The sequence below is a fragment of the Protomyctophum parallelum genome (assembly GCF_964188405.1).
Source record: "Protomyctophum parallelum genome assembly, chromosome: 9".
NCBI classification, from domain to species: domain Eukaryota; kingdom Metazoa; phylum Chordata; class Actinopteri; order Myctophiformes; family Myctophidae; genus Protomyctophum; species Protomyctophum parallelum.
Window position 1 is genome coordinate 13,323,800 of NC_139706.1, and position 20,582 is coordinate 13,344,381.

General features: G+C 43.2%; 1 protein-coding gene across 1 annotated transcript; it reads left to right on the forward strand.

Moving 5' to 3' along the window:
• Window positions 1–5,644: 5,644 nt before the first annotated feature.
• Window positions 5,645–16,717, forward strand: LOC310864909 (dihydropyrimidinase-related protein 5-like; the record flags this gene model as incomplete). The annotated part of the gene is made up of 12 exons (XM_083773740.1): window positions 5,645–5,908; window positions 9,301–9,459; window positions 10,019–10,198; window positions 10,905–10,973; window positions 11,841–11,885; window positions 12,434–12,509; window positions 12,857–13,013; window positions 13,959–14,100; window positions 15,053–15,195; window positions 15,567–15,774; window positions 15,927–16,098; window positions 16,495–16,717. 12 exons carry the CDS (start codon window positions 5,645–5,647, stop codon window positions 16,578–16,580), a joined length of 1,701 nt encoding a protein of 566 aa, XP_083629866.1. The 3' UTR covers window positions 16,581–16,717.
• Window positions 16,718–20,582: the final 3,865 nt, after the last annotated feature.

Genomic DNA, 20,582 nt, shown 5'->3' on the forward strand with positions numbered 1-20,582 from the left:
TGAATGCTTCAGTCTACTGAAGCATGACCAAAAATACCACATACGGACAGCAATTAATTTGCATAGATGAAACCTCCATAGGATGAATTTATAGTTATAGTTTCATTCTTTGAATGTTATGTTTTCACTGTCAACTTTCCTCTTTTGGATGAGAAAGATCTTTCACATAAAAAAAACATCAAAACTATGTTTCACAATTCACCTGCCTTAACCATTCCATTGTTTCTCTCTGTTATTTATTAACAGCTACCAAATAGCTACCAATAGCTACCAAATGTGCCCCATTCAAGGGTGGGGCTGCAAAAAAATATTTCACAATCATTTCTGTAGGCCTATGCACCCGTTACATTTGATTCAATAGGCATTTCTAGATTAATTCACAGTGAAGTTTTCACTGTCAGAAACAGACAAAAATCAGGGGGCACGGTGGCACAGTCGGTGCTGTCGCCTCACAGCTACAGTAGAAGGTCCATGGGTTCAATTCCCGCTGGGGACAGTGTCTCTCGCTGTCTCTCCCCGTGTCCCCTAGGCCTAGGGTACCCTCACAAAAACATGCAGTAATCCTGATCTCTAAACTACCTCCCCCTGGCCAGCTGGGGCGCCATGATGGAGGGGAAAGGAATAACGTGTTCCTTCCACACGCTACGTCCGGCCGGGGAAGGTGAAAAGAAGCAGCGTGGACTCCTCATGCATAGAAGGAAGCATGAGGCCAGTGCGGTGTCCCCCTCAGGTTGGCAGAGGAATAGCACTGGGTGAAAAAATGGGTTGCAAAATCGTGGGATAAAAACGTAGAGGGAAAAAAATAAAAATAAAATCTAAAACGTGGAGAGTATAGACCATCTTTCCCAGTAGAGCTAAGCAAAGTAGATCTTCTTTGACCCTTGCTCAAACATGGAAATAGTGTTGTCATAACATCGTGCAACACATTTTCAACGCACTGGTTGAGAAATACTGCTCTAATGAGCTGCCACTTAAAACCCTTCATTGACTGGAAGGAGGACCCATATTTGTTTACACCAAATCTCTAACTATAAAATAGCCAATCTATAAGGACACAACGTGTCTCGTTGTGATGTGTTATGAGCTTGTAGATCTGCTATTTTCTATTAACCCGAGAATAGGAACCGGTTTCAATATATACGTTGATTTGACCTTCCTCTACACAAGTCTGCACAACCTATAAATATAAGACATCATTTTCAGTCCAATAGTCTAGTCTACTACTTCCAGTCCCATGCAGCTCACTCACATTGCGGATTGATTAGATATCCCAGCTAATCCCAAGGTAGTCAAATATTTGCTTAGCTTAAGCTGAGGGAGGGGGACCCCTGTGGGTCTGCGGGTCTCTTGTCCCAGGTTTTGAACTTAAACGGCTTTGGAAATCTCTCGCTATTGTCTTCAGTTGTGGTATGGGTCAGTCCTTCTCCGAGACTAGGGGAGAAGGGAAGCTGCATCTCATGGTTTAATTTGTTTATATGGTCAATAGGCCTGTTCTAAGTTTATTCCACTGGTTCTCAATGGACGCAGCTTCCTGAATTCACGCCTGCCCACCCATGGCAGGTGTGCTATCTGGTATAACGAGCTATATCTTGCCCTTACGCCTTATCCCTAAACTTATTTGTTATTTTTTACTATTTTGAAAAACATTAAAAAAATAGTTCAAATAGCCGATCTACAAGTTCACACAATGTGTCGATGTAGATCGGCTAGTTGGAACTATTTTAAAATGTTTTTCGAGAGTAAAATATGGCAAAGAGGTTTAGGGATAAAGGGTAAGAGGTGTCTTACCCTCTTACGAGCGTGAGTTCGTCAGATAGAATGGGTCCCTCTTTCCGCATGCAAGGGGAGGGCGGCCTCATGCTGTCCGATGATGCCTGGCTGAATAGCAGACAGACGGGATAAGAAGAGAGGGGAGAAGCCAGAGCTTGTAGAAGGGATCGAGATGTAGTGATTTGATCCATCAGAGCAGCTAATTTGGGTGGTCAACCTGAAACAACCATGTCTGCTCTTGTGGAATTCACGATCAATCAATAATAGGCCCAATATAGGCAATATATAGGAGTCGAGACAATATTCTCAGGTGCTGATGTATGCTTTATGTAAACATGATGGGTCGAAGTACAATAACACTCAGGTCAGTGTTGAGTTAGTTCTGCCCAGAGCACAGGGCAGAATTATACTGTAGCTGCTCCAAGGACAAAGTAAACCATAACAAAGAAACGCTATAACACAAACAACGGCCACTAGGCCACAGTGGAGACATCCTAGGGGCCCACATCCACCCAATAGCACATGTAGGAAAAGTCCGTTATTGCCCTCTATATCACCACCTCTTTTTTTTGTTTTAAGCAACGGCCTAATTGCCCACAACTGGGTTTATTATTAAAATAACCATCATCAATTGACACGCTCTGAAAAAACAGGCATATCAAGATTTAGAATCCAATATACAGTTCTGTATTGTTTTCTGTGGGGCAGTGTTCACACGAGGATCCGCTGGCAGTATTCCAGCAAGAACAGATCTCCTTTTTTTAAGCGGTTGAAGATGGATGGATGGATGGACCACCAAAATGCACAAACTCCACACCTAACAGGCAAAGAGGAGCAGAACACATGAGGATAATTTCACTCAGGAACTAACTCAACACAGCCAGGTGAACCGATCATAATCAATAATCAATAATCACAGGGCAGGGTGAGACAAGTCAGACAACAGAGGTAACAGGGTTACAAGGACAACGGGAAAAACTTCAAAATAAGGGTGCACGATATTATAACACAGAAGTAAGTGAAAGGGAGAAAGTCGATCAGAGTTTTAATAAAAACTACTTTTTAATAAAAGTACCAGCACTAATCTCCTTTCTCCCCTTCCTCTCCTTGGTCACCCCCCTGCTTACCCTCCCTGATTTGGCTGATTAGGGCTGAGGCTCTTCCAAAGGGGCTTGTGGGTTTGTGTAAGACCCCCAGGGGCCAGGGCACCGTCTGAGACCACTGGTTCTCCTCTCTCAGCGCAGCACAACCCGTAATCCCATTGTGGGACAGAAATAAGCAGCCAGAGGTCTGGGGGAAAAAAACCTGTAGAGTCCCAGAGAGAGATGGGGGTCACTAGCTCTCATCGTTCCAATTAGCGCATGGTTATAAGCGTTATAACCCCTGGAACCATGCCAGCCCAGGGTTGCCTATAAGTCTCACTCCAGGGTTTATGTTAGCAAACCCAAGCTGCTTATGGAAGGCAAAGTGCTGCATCTAATTCCTTTCATAATACTAAAGTCTTGCATCTTTTCTTTGCCTGTCATGGAATGTCAACAGCTTGGTTATCAATGGATGGGAGTGACAACATTGAATTGAAATTGATGTCACTTTGTTGGAATATTGGAGTAAGGGGAAAAAAATTACTAAATTCAGCCAAAAGCCAAAAGGTAATTTTGAACATTATCACAGTTAAATTAATACTGAGGATTTGACTGTGTCATTTCTGTAATTAACTCCAAATGCAGTGCTTTGGGGTTATAAATATGAAAAGAATATTCCTTCCTATCACTGTTGCTCAACCACCAAGGAGCTGTGTATAAGCACTGTCCAAACATTCTGTCAACTTAAGGCCTCTAAAATGTGCATCAAATGTTCATGGTTGAATTGGTGCTGCTGAGACATACCAATACACTGATACTGCAAAGGGAAGTGGCTCTATAGGCCTCCCCTGTGCCAATGTTGGCCCCTGTGCCTAAAGTTGCTTAAAGGACCACTTCACCACTTTTCAACTATATCTTCATATAATAGGTCCTCACTAATAATCATGATGAAATGGCACGATTTGTTCTACTCAGTCTGTGTCTCATAGGAGGGCTGTGGGCAGTTTAGAAAACCGTCCTCCAGTGACATCATCATTAGGCAGATGGCTTCCATTTTCGCATTGTAACTTTTCAGGACTAGAAAGCCTGCCGTTTCTATTAGCTTGTATTCCCCATCGATGATGTCACTGGAGGACGGTTTCTCAACTGCCCACAGCCCCTCCTATGAGACACAGACCGAGTAGAAAAAAGATTTATTACACACCCTCATTATGGTATTCCTCCCAGTTCACACCCACTTTCTCTAAGAGTGGAACAGCCTCTCAGTGGGCACGCCCTATAACTCTAAGGCAATTGGTTTCTCTGGCCACAGAGCCGGCTTTAGATGCTGGTGATTGGAGCATCTCTCTCAGGTCTTGCACTTTTGGGATGCTGCGATCGGGTTCTGGCTCTACAGATTCTGTAGCATACTGTGATTGTCACACAAAGTAACCATAAAGACGCCTGGAGCGGTATATAGACCCATAGAACAGGTATGTTTTTTGTTTTTGTCCTTGTCATAGTGTTTTGTTTATTTATTTTGATACTGACTGTACAGTAATGGGTTATTTGGCTATTCTAGTAAGACTACAACGCATACTTTATAGTACTGCCATTTTGTTTTTTGCTTTTAGATATTTTTATTGAAAGTAGGTTGACAGGAAATGGGGAGAGAGATGGGGGGGTGACACGCAGCAAAGTTATTTTTTAAATATATTTTTTATCCCACGATTTTGTAACCCATTTTTCACCCCTGTGTCAATCATCTAATGTGATCCTGGGCTCTACACACCCTCCGCCAACCTGGGGAGAGCAACGGACTTAACTCATGCTTCCTTCATGCTTGAGTGTGTAAGTTGCTCCTTTACACCTGACAGGGGGGAGTTTCCCTGGTTGGACGTAGCGCGTGGAAGGAACACGTTATTCCAACCAGTTCCTTTCCCCTCCATCAGGCGCCCCGGCTGGCCAGGGGGAGGCAGTTTAGAGACCAGGATTACTGCATGTTTTTGTGAGGGTACCTACCCTAGGGGACACGGGGAGAACATGCAAACTCCACACAGAAAGACCCTTTCGCCAACCCCGCCTTCGGGTATGGGCACTGATGACGCGGAGCAAAGTTAGTCGGGAGTCGAACCCGCGACACGCCGTCAGGCTTACCATGCAGTCTAGGTGCCCGCTAGGCAATATACTGCCAGATTTTATCTGAAATAATAATCCAATTTATTTAGCAAAATATTGTGATGACGCTTATTATTATGAGAATGAATATTAATGTTTGATGATTCGTGAAATACAATTGTTTTATTACGCTTTTTGTATCTTATATATTCATTTTAAATCAATACAGTATGTATATCTTCAACTACAGTTTGTCTCCTGACATTAAAAGGCTTTAATATGCATACTAGTGTAAATCATTCTGGATTAAGTGCCTAAACAGCAATATTGCTGATTTAACCCATTCTGACCGGGCACCCATTTTGGTGTTGGCATCATGTTATGCTTTAGCTATTGAAAAATAGCAGATCTACAAGCTCATATCGTGCCACCGAGTGGTATACGATACGAGCGATACGAGCTTGTAGGTCTGCTATTTTTGAAAAATCGAAGACACTTTTAGAATCTGATCTCAGGTCAGAATGGGTTAAACAAAATATGGTGAACTAAAACCAATAAATAAAACAGATGCAGCCTCACAGGATCAATTGTGCATCCGCACTGACATTCAACAGACACATAAACAGAAATGTCTAACATCAATAAAAGGTCATACCTGTGTCTGTGTCTCTTCCAGAGCTAGATATACAACCACCATGTCCTCCGGCACAGCAACAACCAGTCGGATCCTGATAAAGGGCGGCAGGGTGGTGAACGACGACTGCACCGTGGAGGCGGACGTCTACATGGAGAACGGCGTCATCCAGCAGGTGGGGAAGGAGATGATGATCCCGGGTGGGGCCAGGGTGATCGACGCCTCAGGGAAACTGGTGCTGCCGGGCGGCATCGACACCAGCGTGCACCTCCAGGAGACCTTCATGAACGCGACCACGGCGGACGACTACTACAGCGGCACCAAGGTATATAGGGAGGAAAGGAAAGGTACTATGTTTACCCAGGGTATAACTGGACTAAGCTCAAGAACTTGTTTACAGCCAGGCCCTGCTCATAGAACATTTCATGGTAGGGGTTCAATGCCTTGTCCAAGGGCACTTCAGCGGTGGTCATTTTATAACGTGCCGGTCCGGGCAGAGCCGAAGAGTTTGATCAATCCTCAAGGGGGCCCGTCGTCCCCCCCCCGCAGCCCCGCCTCCCCGCACCCCCCCCCCCCCCCCCCCCCCCCGCCGCAGCGCGGAAAAAAATAAGTTGTTTTCGCAGCTACTATAGGCCAATGTCCAAGCCAAGGTGAGGACTTTCAGGACTATATGGGAGGGAGGGAGAGAGAGAGAGATCATAGGCGGCGGGTGCGTTTTACCTTTGGGTAGGCTACAGAATTGCGTTGGGGGGGACTGTCGCGAAGCGAGGCCGCCGCCGCGGATTTATTTATTTCCCAAATGGTCTAAAAATGAGTTCTTTAGCATACTTTTACCAATGAATTATTAGCCTATACACAGACAGCGACTGATCAGCCTATTTTGGACGATATGGGTCTTTTCTCGAGTCAGTGTGTAGTCTCACTAGTCTGTGGTTAGGTCTCTTTGGTGAATTCTTTTTTTTTTTTTTTTTTTTTTTTAAGATATTTTTTTGCGGCTTACGCCTTTTATTGATTTTTTAAGGGATAGATAGTAGGCTGACAGGAAACGGGAGAGAGATGGGGGGATGACATGCGGTAAAGGCCGTGTCGGGTCCGGGAGTCGAACCCGCGGCACACCGCGACTGGATCACCAGTCCGGTGCCCAGACCGTTACGCCACGGCCTGGGCCCTTTGGTGAATTCTTGATCAGTGTTATTGGGCGTGTTCGGAAATAGCGCACTGAGCCCACTGTGCAATGCAAACTAATAGGCGAGTGTGCTCCGGTGTGGTATTTCCGAACGCGCCCTTTATGTCACGCCTCAAGAACAACTACAAAAGAAACCCGATTAGCACTTTTTAACACCTCTTGGACGGCCGGTGTCTCTCAAGACAGACTGTTGCCTGAGGAACAACAGGGGAGGCGCTGTTTTCCCGAATATTTGACGATGGGATTCTCAGATTGCCGGCGGAGAGGTCCAAAATGTTCGGAATTCCCAGAAAATATGTAATGTAAATGTAAAATGTCCACGAAAATCTTCATGGGGGCCGAAAGGGGCCCTAGGATTCTTCATGGGGGCCATGGCCCCGTGGCCCCCACAGACTCTACGTCGCTGGGTCCGGGGATACGAACTATAGCGACCTTCCGATATCAAGACCGCTCCGCAAACCGTTCGGCCACCGCTGCCCCAGGAGGAGGGGCCAGTATGGTGGGAAAAGTACTCAAAGGTTTCACTTAAACCCATTTTGACCTGGGAACGATTCTACGAAACGTCTTCTAAATCATGACGGTTTTCAGAGAAAAACCTGTGTTTCTTTATCAGTGGTGCTCAAACTATTTCATATCAAGGACCCCAGAAATTATATGCAATTGGCCGCCAACCGCCATTTAAAAATATGTTGTTCCAGGGACCCCCCCCCCAGAAGCAAAGATTTGAGTAAAAACCATAGACTGTAAAAAATATGGACAAAGCGTTCCCCGGGTCTAACATGAACGTAAAATGAAGCCTGTAATAATATGCTAATTCCTGATGTAAGTCGCCATCTTTGGTACCAGCTGGCCATTGGCTGGCTCCGTTTTGTATACCAGCTGGTCATTGGCTGCCCAGACAACGAGGCGGGACTTCCCCCCTTCTTCTCCGTTGGTTTTTATTTTGACTCGAGTGGGAGGGGAATCCCGATCATAGACTGTAATGGTAGCCACGCCCCTCAGAACATACGCGATGGTTTTTTTTCTTTATGGTCATTTTTTTAATTAATGGGACCATAATTTTCCCAAAAGAATATTATGACATTAGAAATGAGACTTTAAACTAGTGACTGGAAGAAGAAAGTATTCATGACCATGTTTATTAAGGTAATACAGTCTAGGTGAAGTTGGGCCAAAATACATGGGCCTCTATGGAGCTATGGGGCTTTTTGGGTCCGGTCCAGCGCCACAACAGGCCATTATATGAACTACCGATTTCAAATGAGGCTTCACGAAATATCTGGCTGACTGCCCCCCTGGTAAAAACATTCACTCTGAAAGTTATATTCAAAGATTTGCACTATTTTCACGATTTTTCAAAAATAGCAGACCTACAAGCTCCTAGCGTGGCACTCGCGCTATGAGCTTGTAGATCTGCTATTTTTCAATAGCTAAAATGCTTAAAACATCAAAAGGGTTTCCCGCCCAGAGAATGGGGTAAGTCAATGTATAAATACTGCAATGTAGATGTATACTCCGTTACAAGTAGAACTTAAGTCCCGTATTCAAAATGTACTCAAGTAAAAGTACACAAAAGTATCGGCATCAAAATGTACTTAAAGTGCTAAGAGTATAAAAGTACTCATATTGCAGAAAATCTTTGGAAAATAGCCGATCTACAAGCTCACAATGCATCGCATTTAACCACCAATAGCTTTACGGGTTTAGCCTACTATACAGCAACCTCTTTGCACACACGCTATGGGGCTGCGCTGACAATTTTAATACACCCCACTTTAAAATGTACTATATGCTACACATTTATAATGCACCTAGAAATGGTAAATGGTGCATTTATATAGCTCCTTTATCCAAGGCGCTTTACGATGACATGTGCATTACATTCACCCATTCACACACCCATTCACACACACATTCATACACAGTGGAGGAAACCATGCGAGGCACCGACCACCAACCTGCTCATCGGAAGCAATCAGGGGTTCAGTGTCTTGCTCAAGGACACGTTGCAATACTAATACTACTGCGCTGCACTGCATAATTATGCATATATGCATTAGGGGCGGATAAAGTCTGGCTGCGCCAGGCTAGCAAGCAGCCGCTCTACCTCCTGAGCCACTGCCGCCCCCACATTTGGATTCATACAGTACATCATTGATTATAGATGATGACTGACATGAGCCTACTGTAGATCAGGGGTTCTCAACCTGTGGGTCGGGTCCCCACGAGATTATTATATATTATCCGGTCAAGTGACAATGTTTTTTTCATTATTATTATTATTACTGCATCAAACTATACTATACAACTGGTCAACATTGGCTCTATCAAATAATATAAGAAAATAGCCGATCTACAAGCTCTCAATGCCTCGCAACGCTTGTAGATCAGCTATTTTCACATCACAGGGTGGCTGCACAAATTAATTGACGTTTTCACCACATGTGAACTAGAACAATAGCAGGCACACCGTTATGAGTGCCCAAAATGTCTAAATATGACTGTATGTGTGCATGTGTCTCCTCTACTAGGCCGCTCTGGCTGGTGGTACCACTATGGTGATAGGACATGTGCTTCCAGAGAAGAATGAGTCTTTGCTGGAGGCGTACGACAAGTGCCGCAGCGTGGCCGACCCCAAAGCCTGCTGTGACTACGCTCTGCATGTGGCAGTCACTTGGTGGGGACCCAAGGTCAGTGGTGGAAAAAGTATTTTTGAAAAATCGGGAAAACATGTGCACATTTTTGAACATTATATTCTTTCACAGTATTAAAAACATTTTTTTTTTAATTAAAATCTTTGCTTCTGGCAGGTCCCTGAAATAACATATTTTGAGTTGGGGGTCCACGGCCAATTACATACATCCATGTAATGAAATAGTTTGAGAACAACTGACCGTTAGGATTTGGAATTTTTTTTAAGAATCGGCCTCAGGTCACACTGGGTTAAGTAAAAGTATAGCAATACTGCTATAATAATATATAATATATAATAATGCTATGTAGAAATACGTTGTTACAAGTAAAAATCCGGAAATTAAAAATTTACTTGAGTAAAAGTACAAAAGTATTTCCATCAAAATGTACTTAAACCGTAAGTAAAAAGTACTCATGATGCAGAATGTCCCATTTCAAGTTTTTGAAAATAGCAGATCTACAAGCTCACAAGGTGTCGCATCCACTTTTCTCTGCACTTGTTCTGACAGTCAGATACTGAGTATTACTCAACTCAGTCACTTACTCATCCTGCAGGTGCGGGCTGAGATGGAGAAGCTGGTGAGAGAGAAAGGAGTGAACTCTTTCCAGATGTTCATGGCCTATAAGGATACGTACATGCTGCGGGACAGTGAACTCTACCAGGTGCTCCGGAACTGTAAAGACATTGGAGCCATAGCCAGGGTTCATGCTGAAAACGGAGAACTGGTGGCAGAGGTGAGTATAGCGATGATTTAACCCATTTAGGCCTGACCTCAAAATTTTTAAATCCTCCAGTTTTCACGGTTAAAAAGAAAATAGCAGACCTACAAGCTTGTAGCGCGCCACTCGGTGGCGCGCTATGAGCTTGTAGATTTTTTATTGAAAAAAAAGTGTGCCACTTTTATTTTAATTAATTGCGACCGTACGTCCCAGATTACAATGTATGAAACCCTATATTAGTCCAGCAGCTGGCGAAAACTAGTTCTCAACAGGCCCGAAAATGAAGGCCCAGCCCTACCTGGGCCCCAACTGGGCTGGCCCGAGGCCTTACTAACTAGCACACATTTTGGGCTTTACGCCCTGCCGGAAAGAAACCGTCAATTTAAAAAAAGGTCCATATATAGGCATTCCCTTGTTGTTTCAGCGCACCCTCGCTCTCAGGGCGTCTTAAAGCCTAATATTATTTCTATCCTATAGCTTACTTTTTCACTATCCTATAGCCTAAGGGTTTAATTAGAACTAATGTGCACTTATTTCTACTATAGGCCTACTACTATTATGCTTCATGTGTTCTTATTAGGAACACATTATGGCTTGTTACTAAATAACTGTACCGTAATTTATACATCAGGTTCCAACTTCTTGAAAACAGTGTATGAATTGAATTAATAGTGGATATTATATCGGTTTTCCTTTATTATTTTCTTTTGTCTATTTCCAGGGTGCAAAGGAAGCATTGGACTTAGGAATCAGCGGTCCAGAGGGCATTGAAGTCAGTAGACCTGAAGAGGTGAGACATGTGGAAATTAGATTTTCTTGTGAATATTAAGACTACAGTACTATTAGAAAAGCTTCTAATATATTATTTATGCCCCAAAATCTATAAATCTCACACTATTACCGCAGCCGGCCGGTTCCACTCGCTGCACAAGGTGCCCCTCTAAATGTCTGTGCACGCCACTGCACTTTATAACCAAGAGAGTTTGCACTGCAGACATCTAAATGTTGATTGTCAACAAAAAGTGGCTGCGCCATCATTGTGTAGTATTCTGTGAGAAGAGCGAGGATAGAGGATAGAGTTAGAGTGAGCGCAGAAGAGAAAAGAGAAAGAAACGTGGGATAGAAATACATTGTCTAAACGTAAGACGTAAGTCAACACCTAACATAACCATTATTAATAGCTGTGTGGCTGTGTTCTAAATGTTAAAATAAATATAATAAATATTTCATTCGATTGTTTTCTCCTTTTTTGGGGCGACTCCTCTGTGTACTCAATTGTTTTACTTAAGTCAAAGTACCAATACTGCAATTTAGAAGTACTTCGTTACAAGTAAAAGTACGGAATTGAAAATGTACTCAAGTAAAAGTACAAAGGTATCAGCATCAAAATGTAGTACTAAAAGTAAAAGTACTCACATTGCAGAATATCCCATTTTACAAGATCAAAATGTGTACAAAATCTATTGAAAATAGCCGATCTACAAGCTCACAATGTGACTCAAGTAAAGTACAAATACCTCAACATTGTACTTAAGTACAGTACTTAAGTAAAAAGTACTTAGTTACTTTCCACCACTGGCTTTAGATTTCAGAAAACTCAAAAGACCACCCGATATGCTGCATGATCACATCACATCAATGTCCTTTTCCTTAACAGTTGGAAGCAGAGGCAGCCCACAGGGCGATTACCATTGCCAACAGGGTGAGAACAATCTCTTTTGATTGATTGATTGAAATATTTATTAACATTTTGCAGAATTACAGTACATTGAAGGACCACCTCATCACATTTCAACCTACATACCTTCGTACAATATTGGTCCTCACTAATGTGCATGATCACATATGCCACAATGTTTTTCTATTCGGTCTGTGTCTCATGGGAGGTCTGTGGGGCAGTTCGGAAACCTGTCCACCAGTGACATCATCGATGGGGAACCCAAGCTAATAGAAACGGCAGGCTTTCTATTCCTGAAAAGGAATGCGATAATGGAAGCCATCGTTCTCACGATAATACAAATATATATATATTTTTTATATATTTGTTTTTATCTGCCTAACGATGATGTCACTGTTGGACGGGTTTCTGAACTGCCCACACCCACAGCCACCCACATGAACATTAGTGAGGACCAATTATATGAAGATAGGTTGAAAAGTGGTGAAGTGGTTCATTAATATAAGCACATAATAAAACACAAAGCGTAACATAATTACCTACAATGTATAATATATACTTTTTTATTTTAGGCCCATTGTCCCATTAACATTGTTAATGTGTCCAGCATGTCTGCTGGAGACGTTGTGGCCACGGCCAAGATGCAGGGTAAGGCTAATGTATTTACCGTAACCATTTCCATGTGAAGAATTATTGCTGATACGAAAAGAAAAAACATCATGTTGTACAATTAAACCTACACACCTGCTGTATATTAGTCATCTTATCTCAGAATATTGATTACCACATTGTCTTAATTGGACAGTAAAAACACTTTTGAATGTGATTGTGATTAACTTAACTCACTCATTTATTTGTGAAATAAGTGTTCATTTAGATATTGAGCACAGGTGTCACTTGATTAAGTTGATTTGCACATTTTTGCACCGTCTGATGCACTGGTGGCCACCCATGCATATTGTATGCACAACGTATGCTGTGATCTATGGAGACAGGTAAGGTTGTCCACGCGGAAACAACCACAGCGCATGCTGTGCTGACCGGTCTACACTACTATCACCAGGACTGGGCCCATGCTGCTGCCTATGTTACTGTGCCTCCCCTCCGCCTGGACCCAAATACACCAAAATTCATAATGAGCTTGCTAGGAAGGTAAGTCAAATAAGGCACACATAACAGAACATCTCATACCAGATACAGATAGATTATTGGAAGTAGTATACGTATGTATGTTTTCCATACATAAGCAACTGTGTAGCTTCTAACTCGTGTCTCTTTTGCCACATGAACATTTTTGAGCGGTGCAAAGCACTCCGTAGTGACTGAGTGTGTGTGTAGGTCTGTGTCTATCTGTCCGAACAGGCCTATAGGACCGCTGCTGCAGCTGCAGCTGTTTTGAGCGGTCAGCCTCGTGGGTCACATTGGAGGGTCAATGACACGCACGCACAAACGCACACACACACACACACACACACACACACACACACACACACACACACACACACACACACACACACACCAGGAAGGAGGTGTAATTACAACTCTGTGCTTAACTCTCATATATCTCATATCAACAACTGTGCTTGTTATTATTACACCCAGCAGGACACCAGCTGCTACATCTCACAGGAAAATATTGTACTTTCACTCCACGCCACTGCACTTTTACTTAAGGCTCATACATAGTCTGGTTTTACGGTGGTGGGGTGACCACCGAACTACAACATGATGTCACGAGCCGCGGTGAAGAGCAAACCACCGCCGCCGCTCCAGCCCTTCTCTCTGTTTTTACTCACCACCGCTCAACGTTATTTCAGCTCCGGTGGTCAGCTCACCACCGGAGGGGTGGTCACCTTACCACCGAAAATCCAGACTATGAATAGGCCTTTACTCACTGCGCATTGCAGGTGTGATTCTGTACTTCTACTATGTGCGGGCACATTGTTCTTTATTGTTACAATTCATTGGTGTGAATTAATGGTCTGTTCCACTGTTGTAATTAATCAAAAACAGCTAAATGCCTAAAAAATGTGTTTGTAATATCGTATAGCACACATCACCGACCATCCCGGTCTCTCACCCCTCCTCTCTTCACAGTGACACCCTAAACGTTGTGGCGTCTGACCACCGGCCCTTCACCATGAAACAGAAGTCCACGGGCAAGGACGACTTCACCAAGATCCCCCATGGGATCCCAGGCATCCAGGACCGCATGAGCGTCATCTGGGAGAGAGGAGTGGTATGAATGTATACGTGTAAACCCTTTGTTCTCCTTTGCTTGCGAGGAAACCAACTCCTCCAAAGAGGGCGCATACAACATGGGGGCAAAATGCCTTCTTTAGCGTGTCCCCAGTTCCAAGGAAGAACCTCCCCTCGACATTTAAATCAAATCGGCCTCATGGTAATGGGTCGCTTCACATTTTGGCCTATAACTCTTTAACTGTAGGACGGACGTACTATCAAATGTAGTTTCCCTGGAGCTTGTTCCTTGTTGATCTGCCCATATGCTGTTGTATATAATACGCCTCTTGATGTTTTGTACTCATACCTGACGAAGACCCACAAGGGTCGAAACGTTGTTCAATAAATAAAGAACTTTCCTGGGAGCAGTGAAACAGTTTGCGGACATCCCTTCCTTTTCATTGTATGTATATTTTTGACCAGCACCTGTAGAATTTCTGAAGATGTGCGTGCTTCCTGTTCGATCATGTCTCATGATGCAACTACACATATTCTACCCATTTACACCTGGGAGATCAAAACAAAAAACTGATTGCAATTACACCCACACATGCTAAATCTCTGCAACCCACGACTGACTGACAGCAATGGGTAGGAAACCTGGCCTGGCGGGGTTCTGCTTTAGTTGTCTCTATTGTTATTCCTAAAATAAGAATCCTTTGGCGCCACCTACTGTAGACCCTCAGCCAATCATTTGTGTACCGTTTAGCCACAGACCTTGGTATCATCTGTTCAATCCAGCTCGTGGTTGCTCGGGTGTGTCCCTCATCTCTTATTCCTTCCCGTATTGCGTACTGTGCATAATAAAAACTAACGAAACGTTTTCATTTGTGCTAGTGCAAAGCCAAAATCTACACACGCAAACCAATTAGGGGCCAGTCACAGCTTACCGTGTATTATGTGCTGCTTGTTTTTAAGAGGTTAACCATGTCATGTCACGTGCCCTATAGGTCGGAGGCAAGATGGACGAGAACCGTTTTGTAGCCGTCACAAGCTCGAATGCAGCGAAGATCTACAACGTATACCCCAGGAAGGGCAGGATAGTTCCCGGGGCAGACGCTGATGTGGTGGTCTGGGATCCAGAGGGATCTAAGTATGGGATACCTGAATCGACAATCTTGTCTCTCGCTGCAGGATTTATCATATTATATCATGCCTCCTATTCCGGACGGGAACCCCTTTTGGTGTTTTAAATATAGTTTAGCTATTGAAAAATAGCAGATCTACAAGCTCATAGCGCGCCACCGAGTGGCGTGCTACGAGCTTGTAGGTCTGCTATTTTTGAAAAATCGTGAAAATATTTATTTCAGAAAACTGGAGGATTTAGAAGAAATTTTTTAAATTTCGAGGTCATGCCAAAATGGATGTTTTCTTGTGTACAGTGATACACTTTTTTACTATTGGGCCTACAGTTTTAGTCTTACTGTTTACATTAGTTATCTGAATGAATCCCGTTCCCTTCAGGACCATCTCAGTGGAAAACCAGTTCCAAGGGGGAGATGTGAATCTGTATGAAGGACTTCGTTGCCATGGTGTACCCCTGGTTACCATCAGCCGTGGCCGGCTGGTTTATGAAAATGGCATCTTCACATGCTCAGAGGGCTCTGGAAAGTTCTACCCACTCAGGACTTTCCCAGACTTCCTTTACAAGAAGATGGTCCAGAGGGAAAAGGTACATTTATCTGATATAAATCTGCGGTGCTCAAACTCTACCATTGTGTGTGTGTGTGTGTGTGTGTGTGTGTGTGTGTGTGTGTGTGTGTGTGTGTGTGCGCGCGCGTGTGTGTGTGACACTCACCTCTGTACACATGTGTGATCCATCAGTGCCAGACTGTAAAAGCTGTGGAACGAGAGCCCTACACAGGTGATGTTGTTGCAGTGACCAACTCAGGAAAGAAGGACTTTGGGGCTTCCGACCTGGACACACCCACACGCCCGTGTACCAGCTGGCATGGGGGGGTGAGAAACCTCCATGAGTGCAGCTTTAGTCTTTCTGGTAAGGCATAATACATTACATACCCATGGTTCACCAGTCTGGGCAACAACCCCCTTCACCGAAGGTAGCTCCCTCAGAGGAGGGATCTGGCCAAATATCACGATGCTACAATATTAAACATTATATGACTCCCCCTGGCCAGCCGGGGCGCCTGATGGAGGGGAAAGGAACTGGTTGGAATAACGTGTTCCTTCCACGCGCTACACCCAACCAGGGAAACTCCCCCCTGTCAGGTGTAAAGGAGCAACTTGGACGAGTTCAAGTCCGTTGCTCTCCCCATGTCCATGTGTGTGTGTGTGTGTGTGTACTCCAACATCTGCAGTAGATTTGTATCCATAGTTTTACTTAACTTCGGAGACTAACACAGTACCATGTCCATTGCCCATAATTTGACAGGCTCCCAACTTGATGACAAGATTCCAAATAGATCCTCAGCTAGGATTCTGGCTCCTCCCGGGGGTGGGTCCAGCGGCATCTGGTAACTAAGGTAACCAATGGCGGTTCCACAAAGCAGAACAGGAAGCCGGAAGGAAATGTCATACGGCCAAGCAAGAAAGCCTGAGGAGGGGGGTTAAGGTTACATTTTTACTTTGGATTCAACACAGTTATTTAGGGCATGGTCAGTGGAACATTATACTGTATTACTGTATGTGTTAGCCAAGAATACTGACTAAATGGATAAACATTTCAGTTGAATATTAACCAAATGACACAGGTAGTTCATTCTAACCTGACGCTGCCAGATCCAAGAAGCTTAATTGCTACACAAATTTGTTTGGGAACATGGTTACTCAATACCGCCCCCATCTGGCAGAGTCAGGTTAAGTTAATTCAGCCACTGGATCAGAATTAGTGAAAGTAGGCCTACTATTATGCTGTAACTTACTAATAGTTTTAGGGATATGGGAGCGAGTTGGTTTCTGCATTATGATGGTTTTATCTCACTGTTAAATACGATACTTGTATCATTATGTACTACTTAGATGCCATTTCTTTTTTACATGATTGAATGTGTCACAAATGGAGTCTACATGCCATTGTGAAATAATTGTCATAAGTCGATCACTACAAAGGAACTGACATGACTTTAATATGAAATCACTAGTAAATAACACAACATAGGTTACAATTAACCAGCTAATGAAAAACGGCATAATAAAAATACACACAAGGTAACGATGGAAAACTGCATATGGCATAGCCTACTGCATATACATCAGTGATGTAAATCGGTTTTCAATTTAATGAGTCCCAGGATGGGTAATAGGTCATCTGGCCCCTTTGCCAACTCGCCCCCGTGAAAAGTTAAGACAGCTCGTCCCGGAATTTCGAAAAGTGAAGGCAGCATGAATGGCTGTACCTCTCTAGTAATGTTAGAGAGGTACAGCATTGTTACTATTGCTGCTTTATTGTATGTTTATAATAAAGGATTCCCATTAGAGATACATGCATAAGCCTCTAGTCTTCCTGGTGTCCTGAATAAAGCAAATAGCCTACAATACAGATGTACAACTATGAATACAAAAAAATAAAGCAGAATAATAATAAATAAATAAAAAACGAATACAAAACAAATTCATATTATAAAATAAAATCTAGCAGTAAACAAATCACAGTTTCTCAGTCCTTGGTCTAATCTTAAATGCTTATGTAGTAGATTGGAATTTTGTTGATTTATTATAAAACACATCTCTAAGCTATTTTTGTTCCAAAGTATTTTGAACTAAGCCTTTATTTTGAGTAGCAGCTATTTTGGTATTTGGAGCATGTTCTTTATTTTGTATAACGTTGTGGTTTCATTTAAAACAGTTTGACATTATTATATTGCTTACAACATCACATAGATCGATAGTTCTAGGATCGACTATTGTGTTTTGGTGAATCTGTGATCGATTGTTTTGGTCTGTCTCAGTGGTTCCGGTATGGGAACTGGTAGTACAGCGGCTAACAGCCATATTGTATGGTGATATGGTGAAATTTTTCCTAAAATTTGTAAGAAATGTATAGACATAGGCTAACATTTAGATGTGGCGGCCATCTTGAAATAGCACCGCCATATTGGATTCTTGGATGACTCGGTTAAAAACGTTAAAGAGGTGACCCAGAGGCATGTTCATGCCAAATGTCACGCTTGTATCACCAAGCGAACAACCGTTCCAATGATCTGCTATATTGCACGAATTTTGTGTGCGTGTGTACATCTGTAATCAACGTAACCCGATAACCGTTCACCCCACCGACTTCAAATTCGACACACACGTTCCACACACCCACAGGGAGTGCAGTGCCCGGTCTCGAGTCGGCCGCACCCATGGTTGTCCAGAACTGCCACAAAAGGCCTTTTTTATTTGGCGGCCATCTTGAAAGATGACCGCCATATTGGATTTTCGCTGGCTCGGTTAAAAAAGTTAAAGAGGTGACCCAGAGGCATGTTCATGCCAAATTTCACGCTTGTATCTCCAAGTGAAAGATCGTTCCTATTATCTGCTGTACTATGGCATTCCTCTTCAGTGCCGTTTGTGTTTGGAGAGAGACACAGCGTCGTGTGTTTGTTTATTCACACATTGCTCCTTTTACAGGTAAAACTGCCGTCAGACGGCTCAAAGTATAAACCGAACGTATTGAGAATTGTGTATGAAGTTGTGAACTGTATTTTCGTTTGTTTATAGTCACTTTAAGAGCTTAATACAGACCAAATACTTGATGAGGTTTGTTGTGGTTTCAGACACTGGGCTCCGCCATCTTCTGTAGCTATACACTGTGGGTTGCGTCGCATGCACGTCGTGGACTCGTGTAGAATGTTGTTTACATTTATTTCTGAACCACTTAGAACAGTGCAATACATTGGTGAATAGTGAATGTTTAAAACATGATGCATTAATAATTTCATTTGTCACAGCTAAAAGAATATAACAAGTTCATGAAAGAGTAAAAGACTCATTTGAAAAGTAAAAAAAGAATAACTTATGGTTAAAAAGGGATAAGAGTACAATGAGAAATGCATTTATATAATAATTAGGCTAGTTAAAAACTGAACAGTGCATTTCATGTGACATTGTGCCTTTACTTACCTGTGATTATAGTAGGGGTTCATCTAGCTCTGGTCCATGGCCTTCTACGATTCTGCCCTGCGCAGTAAGGCTATGGGACTTTCCGTTTTAAATCTCAAATCGAAATCAGACCAGCCTCTCCTCTTTGGCGTAAATAAAAATAACGTTTTTGCTACTCACCAAAACAAAGGCGGGTTGTGTCATTAGAAAGCCTACTTTCCTTAGTGGACGCACTCTGAGCCCCCCACCACACGTATAAACGGTACTTTTTGGCCAGAAAGGGATTTGTTTTCACAGGAGGAAAAATATTTTCTATGAGGCAGTTCTCTGGGCAATATCAGTAGAGGGCGCAGCGGATAGGGTGGCCACCTGCAAGACCTCAGAAAGGAGGACACTTTTGCGGGGCTTCCCCCCCCCCCCCTGATTTTCACCACCATCATCTCCAGCATTATGTCCACAGAGAACATATATTTGCTAATTAAATTAACCTTTTTAAATTATAGGGTACCACAAAGGCCATTCATTTTATAATATTTTTTATTTATTTCATGTTTAGATATGTTTTATGTTTAATCTCTTTCTTGTGGGTTTTTGAGTGGTGCAACATCCTATAACCAGGAATGTCCGCATGTATCATGTATCATGAGCACGAGTGGTGTGCGCATGCGTGAAACCAGCAATGGCCAGCAATATCCGCGCGTGTGTGTACAATGCGCGCCTCACATCTTGTGCTAAATAAATAGCGTCAATGCTAGCGAGCTAAAATATAGCCATCCTTGCTCTAGAAAGCACCAATGTTTCCATCTAGACCACCGGATAATCAGCAAAGACCTCCGAACATCGCGCTAATTGACCAAACCATGGAGAGCTCTGTAGATTAGGAGTTATTGAAGCTTTTAGTCTGCCTGTATAATGGGAGGTGGACGGCAGCTCGCCTGCGCGATCCGGGCTAGGTACGCTAAAGAAGGAAAGGCTGACCCCCGTGGACGGAAGCTCGCATGCGCGATCTGGTCTAGGAGGTATGCTAAAGAAGGAAAGGCCGACCCAAAATAATAATGAAAAAATAGTTCTCAGCGACGCGGATTGATATCCATAATAAAGAGAGAGAGAGAGAGAGAGAGAGAGAGGAGGGGGGGGAGAGAGGGGAGTTGCACCACTCGGTTCACACAGGTGTGATTTTTTTTATACCGTTTTATGGTCATCGGTGTGGGACATAGATGATGATGCCAGTAGCCTATATGTTCACAGTGCTTTAGCCTCCCTTTCTTTATGATGTCGAGTTCCTTGCTCCATTGCTCATTAAATGTAGTTTTTCATTTCGGCATATTTGGTTTATTTATCTCTGCATTAAATATACAAAATGATTGTGAGAGCACAACAAACAAACCGACCATCCCACTGGCAGTGTTGCCAGGTTTTGGAAGAGAACCAAGC